The following is a 17,696-nucleotide window of genomic DNA, read 5'->3' as shown; positions in this document are numbered from 1 at the left end:
CGGAGCACCCCATGGGGATACACTGGGTCGTATGAAACCCTTATCTAATAATTCTTGTATTTGCTTCTTTAATTCCTCTAGCTCGAGTGGTGTCATTCTGTAGGGAGGCTTAGATATTGGGGTTGTACTGGAGACAGATCAATAGCAAATTCACCCTCTCTATCTAGAAGTAAACCAGGCAAGTCATCTGGGAATACATCAGGGAATTCTTTGACCACTGAAATTTCATCTAGGTGGGTTTCCTGGTTTGAATGCTCCTTTACACACACCATATAACAAAAACAACCTTTCTGTATAAGACGATAAGCTTGAAGTGCTGATATCAAGCAAGGAGGCAAATCATGCTTAATGCCCTCAAAGAAAAATATAGGCTGATCTGGTATGCAGAAAGTAATTATTTTCTTGTAACAATCAATACTGGCGTGATGAGAAGATAACCAATCTATGCCAAGTATAATATCAAAGCCCTGGATCTCTAGGAGAATCAAATCAGCAAGGAATTCGTGGTCTCCAATAGAGATCAAACAAGATGGGTAGACCAAGTTTGTTGCCAATGAATCTCCAACAGCAGTTGTTACATATAACATATAATCCAGGGGTTTAGGTGGAATATCCAAGTGACAAGCAAAGTATTTTGAAACAAACGATAAGTTGGAGCCGGGATCAAACAAAACTTTTGCATTTCTTTTAGAAACATGAAGAATACCTTCCACCACTGATTTAGAAGCTCTAGAATCTTGTTCAGTGATAGCGTATACTCTAGCATGGGCTGAGGGTCTAGGAGACAATGGCTCTCTTTTCCTGTTCAGTGGGCAATCTTTTATTTGATGACCTAGCTTTCCACAATTAAAACATGCTCCAGTCACCCGAAAACACTGACTTGTCTCATGATTTAACCCGCATTTTTCACATAACTGAGTCCTCCCCCATGGTTTCCTTTTCTCAAATCCAGATGTCTTAAACCTCTCGTTACTATCTTCGTATTCATTTACTCTCCTGCTTTTGCTAGTAAATTTGTCCCTTTGGTTCTTGCCAATGATTTCTTGAATTTCCTCCATGTCTCTTTCAATTTTCAAAGCTCTTTCTACCGTATCAGCATATGTTTGTAATTTTAAAGCTGACATTCGGCTTCTTATTGCCGGCCGTAATCCCCTTTCAAACCTTCTTGCCTTTCTAGATTCATCATCAGTCATATGTGTGGCAAACCTGGAGAGCTCAGTAAATTTAGATTCATACTTTGTAACCGTCATACTTCCCTGGATAAGATTCAAGAACTCCAATTCTTTTTGCTCTCTCATACATTCTGAAAAATATTTATCGTTAAACTTTTCTTGGAATAACTTCCATGTCATTGGCTCATGTTTGATTTCAGACATCCTCTTAATCATTCTCCACCAGTGTTCAGCTTCTCCCTCCAGCATAAAGGTGGCAAGAAAAACCTTTCGTTCATCAGAGTAATTTAAGGCATCAAATATTTTCTCTATCTGCATCATCCATCGTTCCGCCACCATTGGATCAGACTCACCACTGAAACTGGGAGGACTAAGCTTCTTAAACTGTCCAATTCCCAACCCCGTCTGGTTTGATGTCTCTGTCCCATCATTATTTCCTTGTTGGACAGGTTGTTGTTGTTGTTGCATCACTTGTGCCATAGTCTCCAAAGTCCGCATAATACCACTCAATTGATCAGCAGTAGATGCAACAGGAGAACCAGATGATCTCGTCATCCTCGCTTCCTAAAACATCAAAAGAACATTTTCTTTGATCAATCTCTAAATGGTAGTCAATAAACCTAAAAAAAAAACATAATATTCTTAGTGATTCTCAAATCATGCTCTGATACCACCTCTGTCACGCCCCTAAAAATATCCATGATATTTAATTTTTTTCGCCATAACTAACCCAGGATCCAAACACACATTTGAGGTCACTAAGAAAATATTCAGATCAAAAATTTCACTTCTATAATCTATCAATTCATAACCCTGTGCAATTCATAAACATAGCACACATCAGTCGATAATTTATACAATCTGAACTCAACTCATCAAAATAAAAACCACAATATAAATCCACAAGTGGGGAAATCTATGCAGTCACCACAATCATCGATTTACCATAAGTTCATATCATTACACGAATTTAATTTAACATTCCAAAACCCTATACATGAGGGATCCTTTAACTTACACAAAATCCACAGGTTTAGATTCATAGTCACATTTCATTAGATGCAACGTAGCTTATACACAACTACATATATGCTAACAAAAGTTCTACCCAACGTCTTCTAAACTTTCCACTGCCTCAGCCCATTCTTAACATTTAAGCAAGCGATACGCTATCCTGAAAAATTTATCAACAAATGGGGTGAGCATAAAGAGCTCAGCAAGTGACTAACATATCCATATCAAAATAGTACAATTTCCAAAGAGATGCAGTTTCAAACACAAAGCAGAATATACGATTTCGTATACATAATATCATTAGGAGCAGAATCATAATTGTCCTTTTTAATCATACATATTTGGTTCCTGACAGATGGGGCATAGAGTAATTGGAGCATATCAGAAACAAAGGAAACATATCGGAGCTTATCAATGACATATAAAATGTTCCAAATCACATCAACGACATAGGGAACATTACGAAGCAAAATCAGCAGTGAATGAAGCATTTCAGAGCATATCAAACTCATATGTCGTACAGAAGCTCAAACGTCGTCCTTGACGTTGCAATCATATCATAACTATCCAGAGCACGAACAGAAATAACTCACCAAAACTCTGGATGTCATATCAAACATATAGAGGGTGTAGTGGGATCTCAGTCAGAATGTGATTCATCCATTTCTGAATGACCACCTGACAAAAGTCTCCCACGTTTGGGAGCTCCATCCACCCACGTCTAGGTGAAGTCAAAGGGGGCCGGCAGAGCATCGCAGGCTCTAAGCAATATCCCACAAAGCCGGCAAATAAGCGCATACCAGAATATCCCACAAAGTGGGACCCCACAAAGCGGGCAAATAAGCGCATACCAGAATATCCCACAAAGCGGGACCCCACAAAGCGGGCAAATCAGCGCATACCCTTTACCATTTCTGGCAAAGGTCCAGATAATCCCACACACCAGAGTACAAGAAGGCAGTTTCAACAATAAGTAGCATATAACGGAAGCACACGCTGAACAACCAAACGTACATGTGCCTTTTCAAAAGCAATGTGATGCAAGGAACAAATCTCTCACAAAAGTATTCATTTTAGGAAAGAAATGAAAGCAAGAGTGTACAGGGATTCCAAACAATCATAATCAGCTCAATTCCAATAAGAAGATTAGGTGAATTCAAGTATCCAAAGGAAATGGAACAGAATACGCGAAATCGACCAAAGCTTGATTTCGGACAGAATTCCAGTGGCACATCAAACAAATATTTCAGAATAACAATTATGCTCCAATACCCATAAGAAGGCTATGGTCGAACCATATATCGATCTATATTCGGATGGAACAGATTTCATATGAAACAGGGCTCCCAACACAGAGTTACCTCTGATTTGGTAACACAAGGTCAAAATCACAATCACTGTTTTGCAGAATTTATAAGGTCGGATTCAACAGACGATAGGGTGGGCAATTGAACTCCAAAATTTTCAAACTATATCTCAAAAGAGAGAATTTCAAGTCTAGTTTCAAATAAAATCAGTTTGGTACAAACCAGAATTTTCAAGAGGGAGTTATAGGCATTTTAGTAGCGATAGGTCAGAAATCTTGAACTCTGTTTTACAGCATCTATAGGCTCATTTGAAAAAAATGTTTGGGTAAGTATTCGGTGTCCAAAATCTACAAAATCGGTGTCAAAAGAAAGACATAAGAGTCTAATTACAAACAAAATAGTTCCTGCCTGAATTCACATCTTATAATAAAACTTACAGCCGAAGCAGTGTATAGGGGTCAGTTTACCGAAAATATTTCAGAATCCATGGTTTTAGGTCCAAAAAGAGTCATATCAGTTTCAAAATAGAAATCTTCCAATTTATTTTGAATCAACATAAAAACAGAGTCTAATACTGCTGTAGGATGGGGTTAGAACACTTGCCTTTGGAAATTTTGACCCGAAATGACAAGATTAAAGCAAGAACCCTAAAAGCCCCAATTTTCTTTCTCTTCTTCTTCTTCTTCTTCTTCTTCTTCTTCTTTCTTTCTTTCTTTCCCTGATCACCCACGAGCTGCCTCCTCTGCTTCCTTAAGAACGAAGGCAGAGAGGCTTAAGCGGTGGAATTTGTCATTTGGTGCATTTTGCAGTTTAGTCCTTGTTTTTATCATATTCACGATTAGGTCCTTAGGGTTTACATATAGGTCCTCAGATTCTTTCTTTTCTCTTTTTTTTTTTTTGAACAGATCTCCCAAATCTTACAAATAAGTTACCTCTGATTCATACTCTATTTCTTTTGTCAATTAAAATAGATGCTTACGTTATCACCAGAAATTTATACGAACATTCGGAAATGAGGGGTGTTACACTAGTGGCCTCGACAAAAGAGGAATCGGTGAAGTGGATGTAGGTCATAACAACCGAACCACTCTAAAATATGGTTTGCATTTTATTTGTGCAATTTACTTTAACAGCAAATCTCTTTACTTGCTTTACATCTACTATGCTTTTTCGTATGCTTTCAAGTTCAGTTTCCGAAATCGATTTTCAACGTAAACAGATTTAATCGCAACGAAGTTTTGAAGATGTAATTTTTACCAATACAGTAATTCAACCCCCCTCTTAGTGCCGACCCCACTCTTTATCCTAACAGAACCACCACTGGCAGCATTGCCGGTGGTACTACCACCTAGCTTGGGCGGTACCACTGCCCAAATTTCCTGAGGTGATGTTCCCCAAGCGGTGCCACAGTCGGCCAAGATTTTAGCACCTTAGTTGGGCCTTGAATCTGGTCCAAACTAACCCAATATCGGGCCCAGTTAGCCCCTAACAGAGTTGATGGGATTACCTCCCAATCTCAACTCTAATTATATGCTAACTACAATTCCTAAGACATATTCTAAGCAAGATAAGTCCGATTTCTTCCTGCGAGCTTTCGGCGATCTCTCAGCAATGTTTCGACGGACTCCCAGCAAGCTCCTAGACTTCATGTTGATCTTCTTGGCGAGTTCCGACGAGCTTCTTTGGTAAACTCCTGGACTTCTCGGTTGGTTCCAGTAGAACTTCCGATGAACTCTCGAACTCCCAACGAAATCGCATTCTTGACTTTGGGACTTTATTTTGCTTTATGTCTTGCTATCATAGTTAATCCCGCATACACAAAAATACACTTTGATCTAGATAATTATTACTAAGTATGAATCATGTTGCCCGGCATGTCATTGGTCTATTGACGCTTCGTCTGATTCTTTGGCGCATTGTCCTCTCTTGTGGCCTATTGCCCAATCGACCAATTGACTTCCGCAACTCCGATATCCTTGGTGCAATATCCGTTCTTCTTGCCCCGATGCTCGAATCTATGGCCCGAAGCCTTCTGTCGATACGTCGACCGATCCTCTAGCCTGACGTCCAATCTTCTGATATGTTTTCCTCCGACCCAACATGATTCTTCCTGCTTTAATTGTATCTCCCTGATCGTAACATCCTACATCACTCAAAACACAGATTAAATCATAAACACTTATTGATTTATTTTATCATCAAAATATGAGATTCAACAAGAAAGAACTGGAGAAGAATGCTATCGAAATAAATAATATTCTAAAGAATAATTTCTGTATGAGGTTGCAAATCTTACTAATTGACTTTTGTATCACAAGGTTTGATCAAAATATTTGTAATATAATTTTACTTTTAATCTCACTTCATAATAGATTATATATAGGGTGAATTCCTAAAAAATCCATACGTTTGAGAATTTCTCAAATGACATCCCAAGTTTGATAAATTCTTGCAAAGTATTCTATTTTTTAAAATGATCAATATGCTCCCGCCCTCTATCCAACCCTTGATTGCACATTCACCCAGTTAGTCGCCCTCTTCCACTATCTCAATTGTGCCCCTTCACCAGACTCACTTAGTGATGGAGGCCCAATAGCCCTTGCTAGAACTCATTGGACCTACGATGGAGATTATGAGTAGAGGGGAACAGCCAAGGTTGCTGAAGACGGTAATGGGCCGTCATGAGAGGATTGCAAGCAATGATAACGGGTGCACTATCAAAATAATTTTAAAATTTATGAAAGATAAAATAATCTTTTTATGTGATCCAGGTGCACTATCAAAATTTTTCAAACTTGAATCATTATTTAAGAAATTATTAAACTTAGAAATATTTTTTTAGAATTTGACTTTATATATTTTTTCCAAATCTACCTTTAAAATATATTAAATATTATCTTCTCTATATACATAATGTAGAAAATAGAAATTGAAGACACATAAATATTCTAAATCAATAGAGAATAAACAACATGTGAACCAATTATTTTGTTTTTTAATTATAATAAAAAATATTACAAAAGATTTTGAGAAAACAAAATTACGGTATCCTAGATTTCTCCTAATGAGATGTGGAAAAGGTTCTTAAGACAAGCCCAGTGAAGATCAAACACTCGCACCCTTCAAATTTTAGGAGCTAAACTTGATTAATGCTTTTGATTGGCGGTTCCGTCCGGGCTCAATCATTTTTAACCAATGGGAAGGGTTCTTTCCGTGTTTGGTCGGCCAAGACACGCTTAGAGCGTCACGCGGGCGGTACACGAAGCGGAAGCGGTACATGAGCACGTCATCGTGATTCGTGCGGGGTGCCAGTTGGGCATGATGAGCATCGAAAAGGAAGCACGCAACTCAATGGAGGTGCCCGGTACGGTGGTGCTACTCAGGGTCGTACTTTAAGATAGTCCGGTCGCTGGCGGCCAATCACACGATGAGTAGGAGAAGCCGCACGGGACCCAGGAAGGACTCCTTGCGGCGTACGGGAAGCGAAACCCATAGATGATACCAATCCATACCGCGGCCCGCTCCATCTGCGAGACTGCGCATAGCAGTTCCCATGAGGTACAACGCCGCAGAATGTGCCAGGTTCTCTCAGTCACCTATCCTGCAAATCTCTTTACTAATCATTTCTGTTTTCTTCTTGATGATGATACGCAATTCACTGAGTTTCTTGGAATGAGCGTGATGTTGTATCCCCCATCATGTGAGACAATGCACAAAGTGCAGAGCTAGTGATCCTTGGGATTACTAGGAACCACCAGACTCGGTCTCTGTTTATTTTCATCCTTACCTCTCATTTTGGAATGTTCTGCTTACAATGTGAATCATTCTTCGGTTTTCCTCATTGTCCACTCTGCTGCACATAAACTACTTGAAAGCCTTAAAACCCTACCAGTCTTCTGTAGCAGGGTACTCCCAACTGATACCTTTCTCTGTCTCAAACTGAAGATTAGACTGTTTGCTGTCTTATGTAAGACGAGGATCGACTCATAAGCTGCTGCCAGATTTTAGCAAATCTGGTGACAAAGTCTTGACTGAATCTAAGACCTTGGTTCATTTACTGCAACATCAGTTTCCCCATGAAATCTTTAACCAATATAATCCCCTCTATGCTTGATTCAACTATCATGTGAATTTAGGCCTGGATTAAAATTCGTTCAGCATAGGAAAAAGTTCACTACCCTGCATAACATCAAAAAAATTTAAAAAAAGACAACAAGAACAACAATAGACAATGAAAGAAAGTCAATATAGTGAATACACACACAACAAGATGTGTAGAGCTTATCTATTTACTAATAATCTAATTATATTAACAACACAAGTCATCTTGTTAAGCAGTTTCTATTTGACATGTTCAGACACAATTGCCAGAAAAGCAGACATTAAAAGGAAAAAAAAAACGAAAACAGCAGGGAGGCCCAGTGTACAAAGCTCGCCAAAGCAAACATCAAAAGTTACTAGAAGCAAAATTCTCCAACAGAAAGTTCAAATAAGACAGATTTCAAGTGAAATGTAAGCTGTACTGATGAATGTAAGCAACTGAGAGAAAACCAGACCAAGTATCAGAATAATCAAATGACAAGCTGATAACAGTATTTATAATAGAACAGATGGGAAGAAACCCCTCAAACAGGGCAAGGCAAAATCGCCTCTCCCAGCATCATAAGCAATTTAGAAGCAAAACTACTCATATATTTCACAGAGGAATAAAGCACATAAAATGAATAAAAATATATAATGGGAATTGGGTGAGGTGGGATTATTGTCTTTGGAAGAATTTTATAGATAAGGAAGCAATCACACATCAAAGAGAAAAATGAAATGAAAATGAAAGAGGAAGTTTCAGAAGATATAAAGCTCATCATACTTAAGCAAATTACAAAGGAAAAAAATATGTGAAACAGTTACTAAATAGCTTTGTTTTCCCTGTACAGATGATTTTGCGACAGCTGATGTTCTGAAGTTGATTCAGTTTCACCGGCAGTGCCAAAATATGCAAGTTTTCGCTATATAGTCATAAAAAAAGATGTGAAAATTGATCACATACCAACAAGTAACAAAGGCTTTAGATTGACTTTTAAACTATCTGATAATGACATAAGATAAATTATTTAAAACAAAATATAGCTAGTGCCCGATGGAACTTTTGAGATCCACTATTCAGATCTTACAGTAATCAATTCCCAAACTCAAATATCATTTTTAATTACACTTGTTTTTCAATTAAACTTTGATAGCTGGTGACAATAGTTCAGAGAAGAAATTAAAATACCATATGTCACCTACATGATTTTGATCTGCCACTGAGACTGCCAAGAAAAACTATTAAGTGACCAAATCATCACCTTTAAGAAGAGATTGATAATTTGAAGCATTCAAGTAACCATGTTAGTTAAAATAGGCAAATAATGGTGTAACATTAATAGTGTTAGCATCCGCTGATACAATGTCCATCATACAAAAGCAATTTTAGAAGAACATGTCACAAAAAAAGGTTCAGGAAATCATGCTACAAAACTATGCTGTTTATGGTGAAATCTTGTTCATCCCTTGATACAATAACCATCAAAATAGAGCTATTAGAAGCACATATGAGAATCACAATTTCTTTCCCACAAGAGGCACCAGATAAGTTGCATTTAAATAATAACTAAAAACAAAAACTTCATCAGGGGGCTTAGTTGATCAAAATACTTGGCTGCCTCCAATTATTAACCTAACATTCTTTTACATGATACCATATTTTCAAAAATACGGCCGGGCTTCCAAATTCAAAACACACGAGGGGTGAGATTGAAGTAAAAAATTATGGAACTTGGAGATTACATGGACAGGAAAACTCAGTTGGATCTTCAGATAAATTTGAACTTCTCTAAAGGAAAATGATATCCATTAAGCAGAATCAGTATTTTATGCACCTCTAATAAGCCAATATTGTGCATCCTTCCAGGAATTGCAAAATACAGGCAAGATGAATCGGAGAAATCAGCAGCCCATCACAGCACAATTATAAACAAAGCTTCCTGAATGCTTGCTTGCAATCATATTCCATTCGGGTGGCCCTTCATTTGGAATCCAAGAATTGAGCTCAATTATCCCTCCATGAGATCCTCTTGGCCCGCCGATAACAATTAGCCATTCACCACATGCACGGAACGCGAGGCCCCAACCATTCACTGAAACAGATCTCTCAGGTAATTTTCCCAATGTCACCCATGCATTATTATCCTTATTGTATTTCCTCACCTCCTTATCAGCATAATGAGCTGCATAAAGATCATTGTTCACCACAGCTACAAGTGGTGGTGCACCACTGGCACCATTGAGACCAGCAGACATATTAGGAATTACCCTCCAAGAGCCTCTCGCCAAGTCGTACTCTTCTCCACAGGTAAGCATCTCCTTATTACTATCCATGCCACCAATGACATAGAATTTTCTATCCATGAACACTCCTGAACACATCTTCCGAGCCTTGTTCATACTAGGTAAGGTCTCCCAAGTCTGTGTCTCAGAATTGTAAAGCTCCGCAGAGCTAAGTATGTCACCCTGGGCATTGGTACCACCAGCCACAATAGCTTTCTCTCCAAGGCTAGCAGATCCGAACAAACACCTAGGTGAATTCATTACTACACCAGGGGACCAAGAGTTAGTCAAAATGCTATATCTAAGAACAATGTAGGAATTAAGCTCCCTCCCAAAAACAAGGAGATCAGTGCCCACGGCAAGGGACTCCTTATCTGAACACATGAAGCTCTCGGTAGGTGGCATCTTAGGAACAGTAATCCAGCATGCACGGTAGGGATCATATGCCTCCCACTCAAGGACACTACAAGAGAAGTAGACCCAGTGCTCGGCGATCTCCATCTGACGGCGCAGCTGGTAGAGCTCCCCACTTCGGATGAGCGAGCAGAAGGAACTGTTGATGCATGCCACAGTACCATAATAGGACCGGGAGAGGTGAAGAAGACAGCTAATTGTCAGTTCCCTGTCAAGAGGATTGATGAAGGTGTTTGGGTCATTATAGTCCACATCATTTCCATGGTTATCAGAATTTTCCAGAGCGTGCTGCACGTCTTTGATATCAGGGGTATCGGGATGCTGCGGTGACTTCTTCCTTTTAACCTGATCCTCCTGTACCTGTTCTTCCACCTCCTCATCCAGTGGGCGCTTCTTGTTGCCCGAGGACTCCAGGAAGTCGTAGTCCACGCAAATCCAATTGGATTCCTGTTCCGAAGAGCTCTGAAGCACCCTCGAGAAGAAGTCTGAATCGTTTTCCAACATATCTCCCAAGCCCAAATCAAATCAAAGATCAAGATTTCCAACTGGTAACCACCGAAATATATTCCTCCCTTCCCAAGGTATGATTGAAGCTTCAAATTAGACTATAAAAAAGAAATAAGCCCGATTCAGGATAAAAAATTGCAACCTATGTGATGTTATGCTGAGGCGAGATCCAGAATCTGAGAATAGGCAACTAATAAAGATCGAAATTGGACATAAAATTCATAAAATTTGACTCTTTTGTTGTCCTTCGATATGCCGAACAACCATATGCGACGAATCACCAATCGGGACGGAGAAAAATGCGACCTTCCCAACGAATAAGATTCCGCCTCATTGAAGGCCTCAGAGAGAAAAAGCAGGAAGGACAAAAGGAAAGAAAGAATACAAATTTCATGTCATTAGAATCAAACACCCATTACAAAAATTAGCCAACATACAGAAAACTCGGCTAAAAGATCCAAACTCTACTCACTAGCTGGCTTCGCAATCTTCTGATCCCTTACACAACCGAAAAATTAAAAAGACGGGGAAAAAACCAATTTTTTATGCCCCAGATCAATATAAACCTTAGATTTCTTCAGCTAAACAAAAAAAAAGATGCCGTTTCCCAGATCAAGTGAAGGGACCAAAGAGATTGAGATCTCGACAACATGAAGGAAAAGGGAAACTTACGGATTGGTTTGATACGACCAAGAGGTGGAGAAAGGGAGCTAAAGGGGCGCCTTTTGGAGACCAAACTGCTCGCTTTCTTCCTCGAACAACACCCGCTCCGTCTTCTCTTCTTCTTCTTCGTTCTTTTTATCGTTCTCCAGAAGCCGTTCGGAGCTCGAGCCGGGCGTTGGAGCTATTCCTATTTCTATCTCCTTTTAGTCTCTTTTAGCCCACATTAATTTTTGCCCCTCCCCTTCTGTTGTTGTTCTGCTTTCTTTTTTACTTTTTTTTCTTTGACAATTTATCCAAAAATAATCTCGATAATTACGGTTTATCCTATGAGGCTCCATATTTGATTTTTATTCATAATTATATCCTAAATAATAATAAAATTAAGAATCAAAATTAAAATTAATATATATTAAACTTTTTCATATGTACGTAAAGAAAATATTTAGCTTATTATCAATATCGATACATACCCTGTAAGATATATAATCATCTTGATGCTATTCTCAATCTTTAATTTTTTTTTTCATCTAACCATTGATAATTGGAATAAATTATCTATGTAAGAATAAAAAGTTATTATCTAATTATAGTTAATCAATGAATTTCACATCATCAATATAAGATAATAATATAGGGGTGAAGTATAGTTGGTTTGACAAAACAAAGAACAAACAAATAGATATAAAATATGTAACTAACAAAAGTCGATAATGTCAGAATCATCATCACTATATCAAATCTTTTATAAATATCTACTAAATAGTTTATTTTTAAAAAATTTCTCACTAGTATTTCAAGACATTCTTGTGCATTAAATTGCCATTTTGGTGGTGTTCTCACTTGAAGGATAGTTCTGCAACGCAAGTGCCACAACAAATGAATCAAATATGATTGTTCCAAAATCAAAATTCTATAAAAATATACACATACTAAATGGATGAAATAGGATCAATTACTAGGTTCTATCATCTCAATCAGGTGCATTTGTTCCAAAATTTATTTACTAATAATTAGGATTCTATCAACTCAATCAACCATAATTACTAGGTTTTACCAAAATAAGCTGCAGATACAAATAACTCTAACAAAATATGCAGTGACAACTGAAGAGTTGACTGGAAAGAGGAGACAATCATCTAAGAGGAACGAAAAGTGTGTTAGATTATATGGCTTTAATTATGTAAGATATATTATAGATATGATTGGATTCTTATTATAGTTATTCGTCAATAGAAAAGAAATTTATATTATAATAGAATTCCTTAAGGAATGCCCTTGATGGGAGAAATTTTCTTAATAATGTATCATAAGCCCTTTGCTCTCGCCTATAAATAGAAATGACCTCTAGGGGCTAAATAGACGCATCTCAACATAGTTGAGATATTAAGGTTGTTAGGATCGAGAGCACTAAGAGGGGGGGGGGGTGAATTAGTGCAGCGGAAATCTTTCAGCGATTAAAAATGAAAGCTGCGTTCGTTCGATAAAAACTATTTTGATGCAAAAGCCAATTCTAAGATTACTTATGATTAAGTGCAGTTTATGTCTAAACACAGTTTGCGTCTAAGCGCAATTTATGCAGTTTGCAGTTTGCGTCTAAATGCAGATTGCGTCTAAGCGCAGTTTGCATCTAAGCGCAGTTTGCGTCTAAGCTCAGATTGCGTTTAAGCGCAGTTTGCGTCTAAGCGCAGTTTACGTCTAAACTCAGATTGCGTCTAAGCGCAGTTTGCGTCTAAGCACAGTTTGCGTCTAAGCGCAGATTGCGTTTAAGCACAGTGCAGTTTGCGTCTATACGCAGTTTTACGTCTAAACACAGTTTGCGTCTAAACGCAGTTTTACGTCTAAACGTAGTTTTACGTCTAAACGCAGTTTACGTCTAAACACAGTTTTACGTCTAAACGTAGTTTTACGTTTAAAAGTAGTTTACGTCTAAAACACAGTTTTACGTCTAAACAGAATCAAGACATAAACGTAAACTGCAAAGAAACTTGTTCGCAGAAATCAGTTTGTAGTTATAAACAGAATCAAGACGTAAACGTAAACTGCAAAGAAACTCGTTCGCAGAAATCAGTTTGCAGTTATAAACAGAATCAAGACGTAAACGTAAACTGCAAAGAAACTCGTTCGTAAAAGCGCAGAAGACAGTTTACAGTTATAAATAGAATCAAAATGTAAGTGTAAACCGCAATGTAGGGATCGTACGAAAACACCGATTTACGTCTGAATGCAGATTTGAAAAGAACAGAACTTAGAAACTTGTTCGTAAAAGCGCAGAGAGCAGTAGCTATGTAGGAGGTTTGCAGTAATGATAAAGTGCTCAAAATGAAAGCAAACCAGAGATTTAGAGTGGTTCGGTCAGTCTTGACCTACTCCACTTTTGGCTTCCTCCACCGACGAGGTCACCGACGTCAACTAGAAGCCTTCCTTCAATAGGCGAAGGCCAACTACCCTCTTACAGATTCACTCCTTTTGACGGGCTTAGGAGACAACCCTTACAGAAGTTTTCTCTCCTCTCTTTACAACTCAAACTTGAAGAGTAGAAAGAGGAGAACTAGCAGTTTTGAGCTCTAAGAAACACAGAAAGATAGTAAGATTTCGAGTGTGTGTTCTGTGCTTTTAGTGCTGAATGGGTGGGGTATTTATAGGCCCCAACCCAGTTCAAATTTGGAGCTCAAAACGATCAAATCCCGGAATTTTGGGATCAGGCGGTTGTACCTCCTGACTGGAGAGGTTGCACCGCCTGGCAGAGCTCGAAGACTGAGCCCAAGCGGTGCCACCTCTTGATTGAGGCGGTTGCACCTCTTTGCCAGAGCTCGAAGACCGAGCTCAGGCGGTGCCACCTCTCTGTCAGGGAGGTTGCACCACCCAGTCTTGCTCGAAGACTGAGCTCAGGCGGTGCCACCTCCTGGCTGGGGAGGTTGCACCGCCCAATCTCGCTGGGAGGCTTAGCCCAGGCGGTGCCACCTCCTGGCTGGGGCGGTGCCACCTCTTTCACTATTTCAGCTCACTTGGTTTGGCTCCAAACTTGGCCCAAACCAGTCCGAACTTGGGCCTAATTGGCCCCTACTTGGGTTATAGGATTAACACCTAATCCTAACCCTAATTAATGTGCTAACTATGATTTTAAAGACATTTTCTAAGCTATTACAAAGTCCGCAAGTCAAGACTTCTTCTGGCGAGCTTCCGGCAAACTTCCAACGGTCTTCCGATGAACTCTCGGAAACCATTCTGCGGACTCCCGGCAAGCTCCTAGACTTCACGATTTGTTCTTAGCGAGTTCCAACAAGCTTCTTCGGCAAGCTCCGATCTTTCTCGGCGAGCTCCGCGAACTCCCAACGAACCTTCCGGCGAGCTTCCGAAAAACCCTTCGGCAAGCTCCCAACTCATTCTCGGCTAGTTCCGATAGCATTCCCGATGAACCTTCGGACTTCCGTCGAACTCTCGAACTCGCAACAAATCCTTCGCGCTTGACTCCGACACTTTGTTTCGCTTTATGTCTTCATCGTTATCATAGTTAATCCTGCACAATTAAAACAAAACTTCGATCGAGACAATTAATCCTAAGCAATTAACCAAGTTGTCCAGCATGTCATTGGTCCCTCGACGCTTCGTCCGATTCTTCGGCGCATCGTCCTTTCCTGCAGCCTATTGCCCAATCGGCCTGTTGAATCTGCAACTCCGATATCCTTGGCACAATACCCGCTCTTCTTGGCCCGATGCCCGAGTCCACGGCCCGAAGCCTTCTGTCGATACGTTGACCGATCCACCGGCCCGACGTCCAATCTTCTGACATGTTCCTCCAGCACAACATGATTTTCCTGCTTTAATTGTCTCATCCTGATCGAGGCATCCTGCGTCACTTAAAACGCAGATTAAATCATAAACATATATCAAGTAGTTTCATCATCAAAATACGAGATTCAACAAAGGTTTTCTCTTAATCTCCCTAATCTATCAATCTAAGTGGTCCTATAAAAGTATAGGAAGAGAGAAGGATCTAGTTCTCTTTGTAGTTCATAGCGATCTTGGATCTAAAGATGGTGCCTTTGTAGATCACATAGAGATTTTTTTTCAGATGACATCAAAAGGTACGCATCATAAAACAAGATCTAATTTTATTTGATTTCAATCCTGACGTAAAAGATTATTTCCGCATTACAGATGGTATGATTACAGATTTTATACTAACAATTGGTATCAGAGCCTAGGTTCTTGAGATCAAATATATTAGATCTATTATTTTTGTTTACGATGCTTGAATGATCTATATTTTATCAATCTGTATTCCTATCTATTTTGTTTTGTTGCTTGCTTGCTAGCAATGTTAGATTTGTTGTAAACGCAATCTCTAATGATCGCAAAGCAGCAATGGTTGCCGCCGACCTTGTTGCATACGGCCAATGAATCTTCTGGTGGTAGTGGCTACGTCGGGCAACGTGCGCGACACAGTAGCCATCACAACAGGCGGCAACCGTGTCTAAGCGACACACACACGCAAGCATCACGACGCCCAAGCGGCGACCACATGCGGGCATCACCACGACGATGCGGCGGCCGCACACAAGTAGCACCGCACCTGCGCAACGACCACACCCAGGCAGAACCTACATTAATGCGACGATAGCATAAGGGCAAACAGCAGCCCAGGCGGTGGCCGCACATGGGCAAGAGCCATGTTTAAGTGGCAGCCGTGCATAAGCAACGGTCATATGTAGGTAGGCCGTGCCTAGGCGATGACCATGCGAGGGCAGGAGCCACGCCCAAGCGATGATCGTGCGAGGGCAGGAGCCTCGTACTGACGGCGGTCATGCGCGGGTAGGCCATGTTAAATCTCGGATTTTGATGATGAAACTAATTGATTGTGTTTAGATGTTTAACTGCATTTTGAGTAATGCAGGTCTACTCGATCAGGATTATGTTAGGATCGAGAGCACTAAGAGGGGGGGGGTGAATTAGTGCAGCGGAAATCTTTTTGCGATTAAAAACAAAAGCTGCATTCGTTCGATAAAAATCAGTTTTGAAGCAAAAGCCGACTCTAAGATAACTTATGATTAAGTGCAGTTTACGTCTAAACGTAGTTTACGTCTAAACACAATTTACGTTTAAATGCAGTTTGCGTCTAAACACAGTTTTACGTCTAAACGCAGATTTACGTCTAAACGCAGATTTACGTCTAAACGCAGATTTACGTCTAAACTCAGTTTACGTCTAAAACGCAGTTTTACGTCTAAATGCAGATTTACGTCTAAACGCAGATTTACGTCTAAACTCAGATTTACGTCTAAACTCAGTTTACGTCTAAAACATCTAAACACAGTTTGGACAGTTTAACGTCTAAATGCAATTTTACGTCTAGACGCAGTTTCAAGGGGATCTATACTTAGAAACTCGTTCGTAAAAGCGCAGAAGACAGTTTTGCAGAATCAAGGCGTAAACGTAAACTGCAATGTAAATATCGCACGAAAACACTGGTTTACGTCTGAAAACAGATTTGGAAGGATCAGCACTTAGAAACTTGTTCGTGAAGACGCAGAAGACAGTTTTGCAGAATCAAAACGTAAACGTAAACTGTAATGTACGAAAACACCGATTTACGTCTGAATACAGATTCTGAAAGAACAGCACTTAGAACTTGTTCGTAAAAGCGCAGAAAGCAGTAGTTATGAAGGAGGTTTGCAGTAATGATAAAGTGCCCAAAATAAACGCAAACCAGAGATTTAGAGTGGTTCGGTTAGTCTTGACCTACTCCACTTTTGGCTTCCTCCACCGATGAGGTCACCGATGTCAACTAGAGGCCTTCCTTCAATAGGCGAAGGCCAACTGCCCTTTTACAGTTTCTCTCCTTTTGACAGGCTCAGGAGACAACCTTTACAGACCTTTCTCTCCTCACTTTACAACTCAAGAACTTGAAGAATAGAAGGAGGAGACTTAAAGGCTTTACAACACTTTTGAGCTCTTAGAATCACAGAAAAGATCAAGATTTCGGTGTAGGTCTGTATCTTTTCAGTGCTGAATGGGTGGGGTATTTATAGGCCCCAACCCAATTCAAATTTCGAGCTCAAAACGATCAAATCCCGGAATTCTGGGATCAGGCGGTTGCACCTCTTGACTGGAGAGGTTGCACCGCTTAGCAGAGCTCGAAGACCGAGCTCAGGCGGTGCCACCTCTCTGTCAGGGAGGTTGCACCGCCCAGTCTTGCTCGAAGACTGAGCTCAGGCGGTGCCACCTCTCTGTCAGGGAGGTTGCACCGCCCAGT

General features: G+C 39.9%; 1 protein-coding gene across 2 annotated transcripts; it reads right to left on the bottom strand.

The window, feature by feature from the left end:
* Window positions 1-7,428: 7,428 nt before the first annotated feature.
* Window positions 7,429-11,642, bottom strand: LOC135587688 (F-box/kelch-repeat protein SKIP11-like). 2 transcript variants are annotated; one of them, XR_010475954.1, is made up of 3 exons: window positions 11,453-11,642; window positions 9,412-10,878; window positions 7,429-7,672 (listed from the first exon to the last, which is right to left on the bottom strand). XR_010475954.1 is itself a non-coding variant. In XM_065079359.1 (2 exons), the coding sequence occupies exon 2, from the start codon at window positions 10,775-10,777 to the stop codon at window positions 9,479-9,481; it is 1,299 nt and encodes a 432-aa protein (XP_064935431.1). In that variant the 5' UTR covers window positions 10,778-10,878; window positions 11,453-11,642; the 3' UTR covers window positions 9,175-9,478. The 2 variants fall into 2 exon arrangements, 1 of the variants encoding a protein (XP_064935431.1); XM_065079359.1 differs by lacking the exon at window positions 7,429-7,672 and having other exon boundaries at window positions 9,175-10,878.
* Between the last annotated feature and the right edge of the window lie 6,054 nt (window positions 11,643-17,696).

This window comes from Musa acuminata, chromosome BXJ1-8, assembly GCF_036884655.1.
Source record: "Musa acuminata AAA Group cultivar baxijiao chromosome BXJ1-8, Cavendish_Baxijiao_AAA, whole genome shotgun sequence".
In the NCBI taxonomy this organism is placed as follows: domain Eukaryota; kingdom Viridiplantae; phylum Streptophyta; class Magnoliopsida; order Zingiberales; family Musaceae; genus Musa; species Musa acuminata.
Note: the sequence above shows the minus strand (reverse complement) of the source record. Positions and strands in the feature narration are given on the sequence as shown.

Coding starts and splice junctions, on each gene's coding strand:
- LOC135587688 (XM_065079359.1), bottom strand. CDS start 10,777: ATGTTGGAAAACGATTCAGACTTCTTCTCGAGGGTGCTTCAGAGCTCT.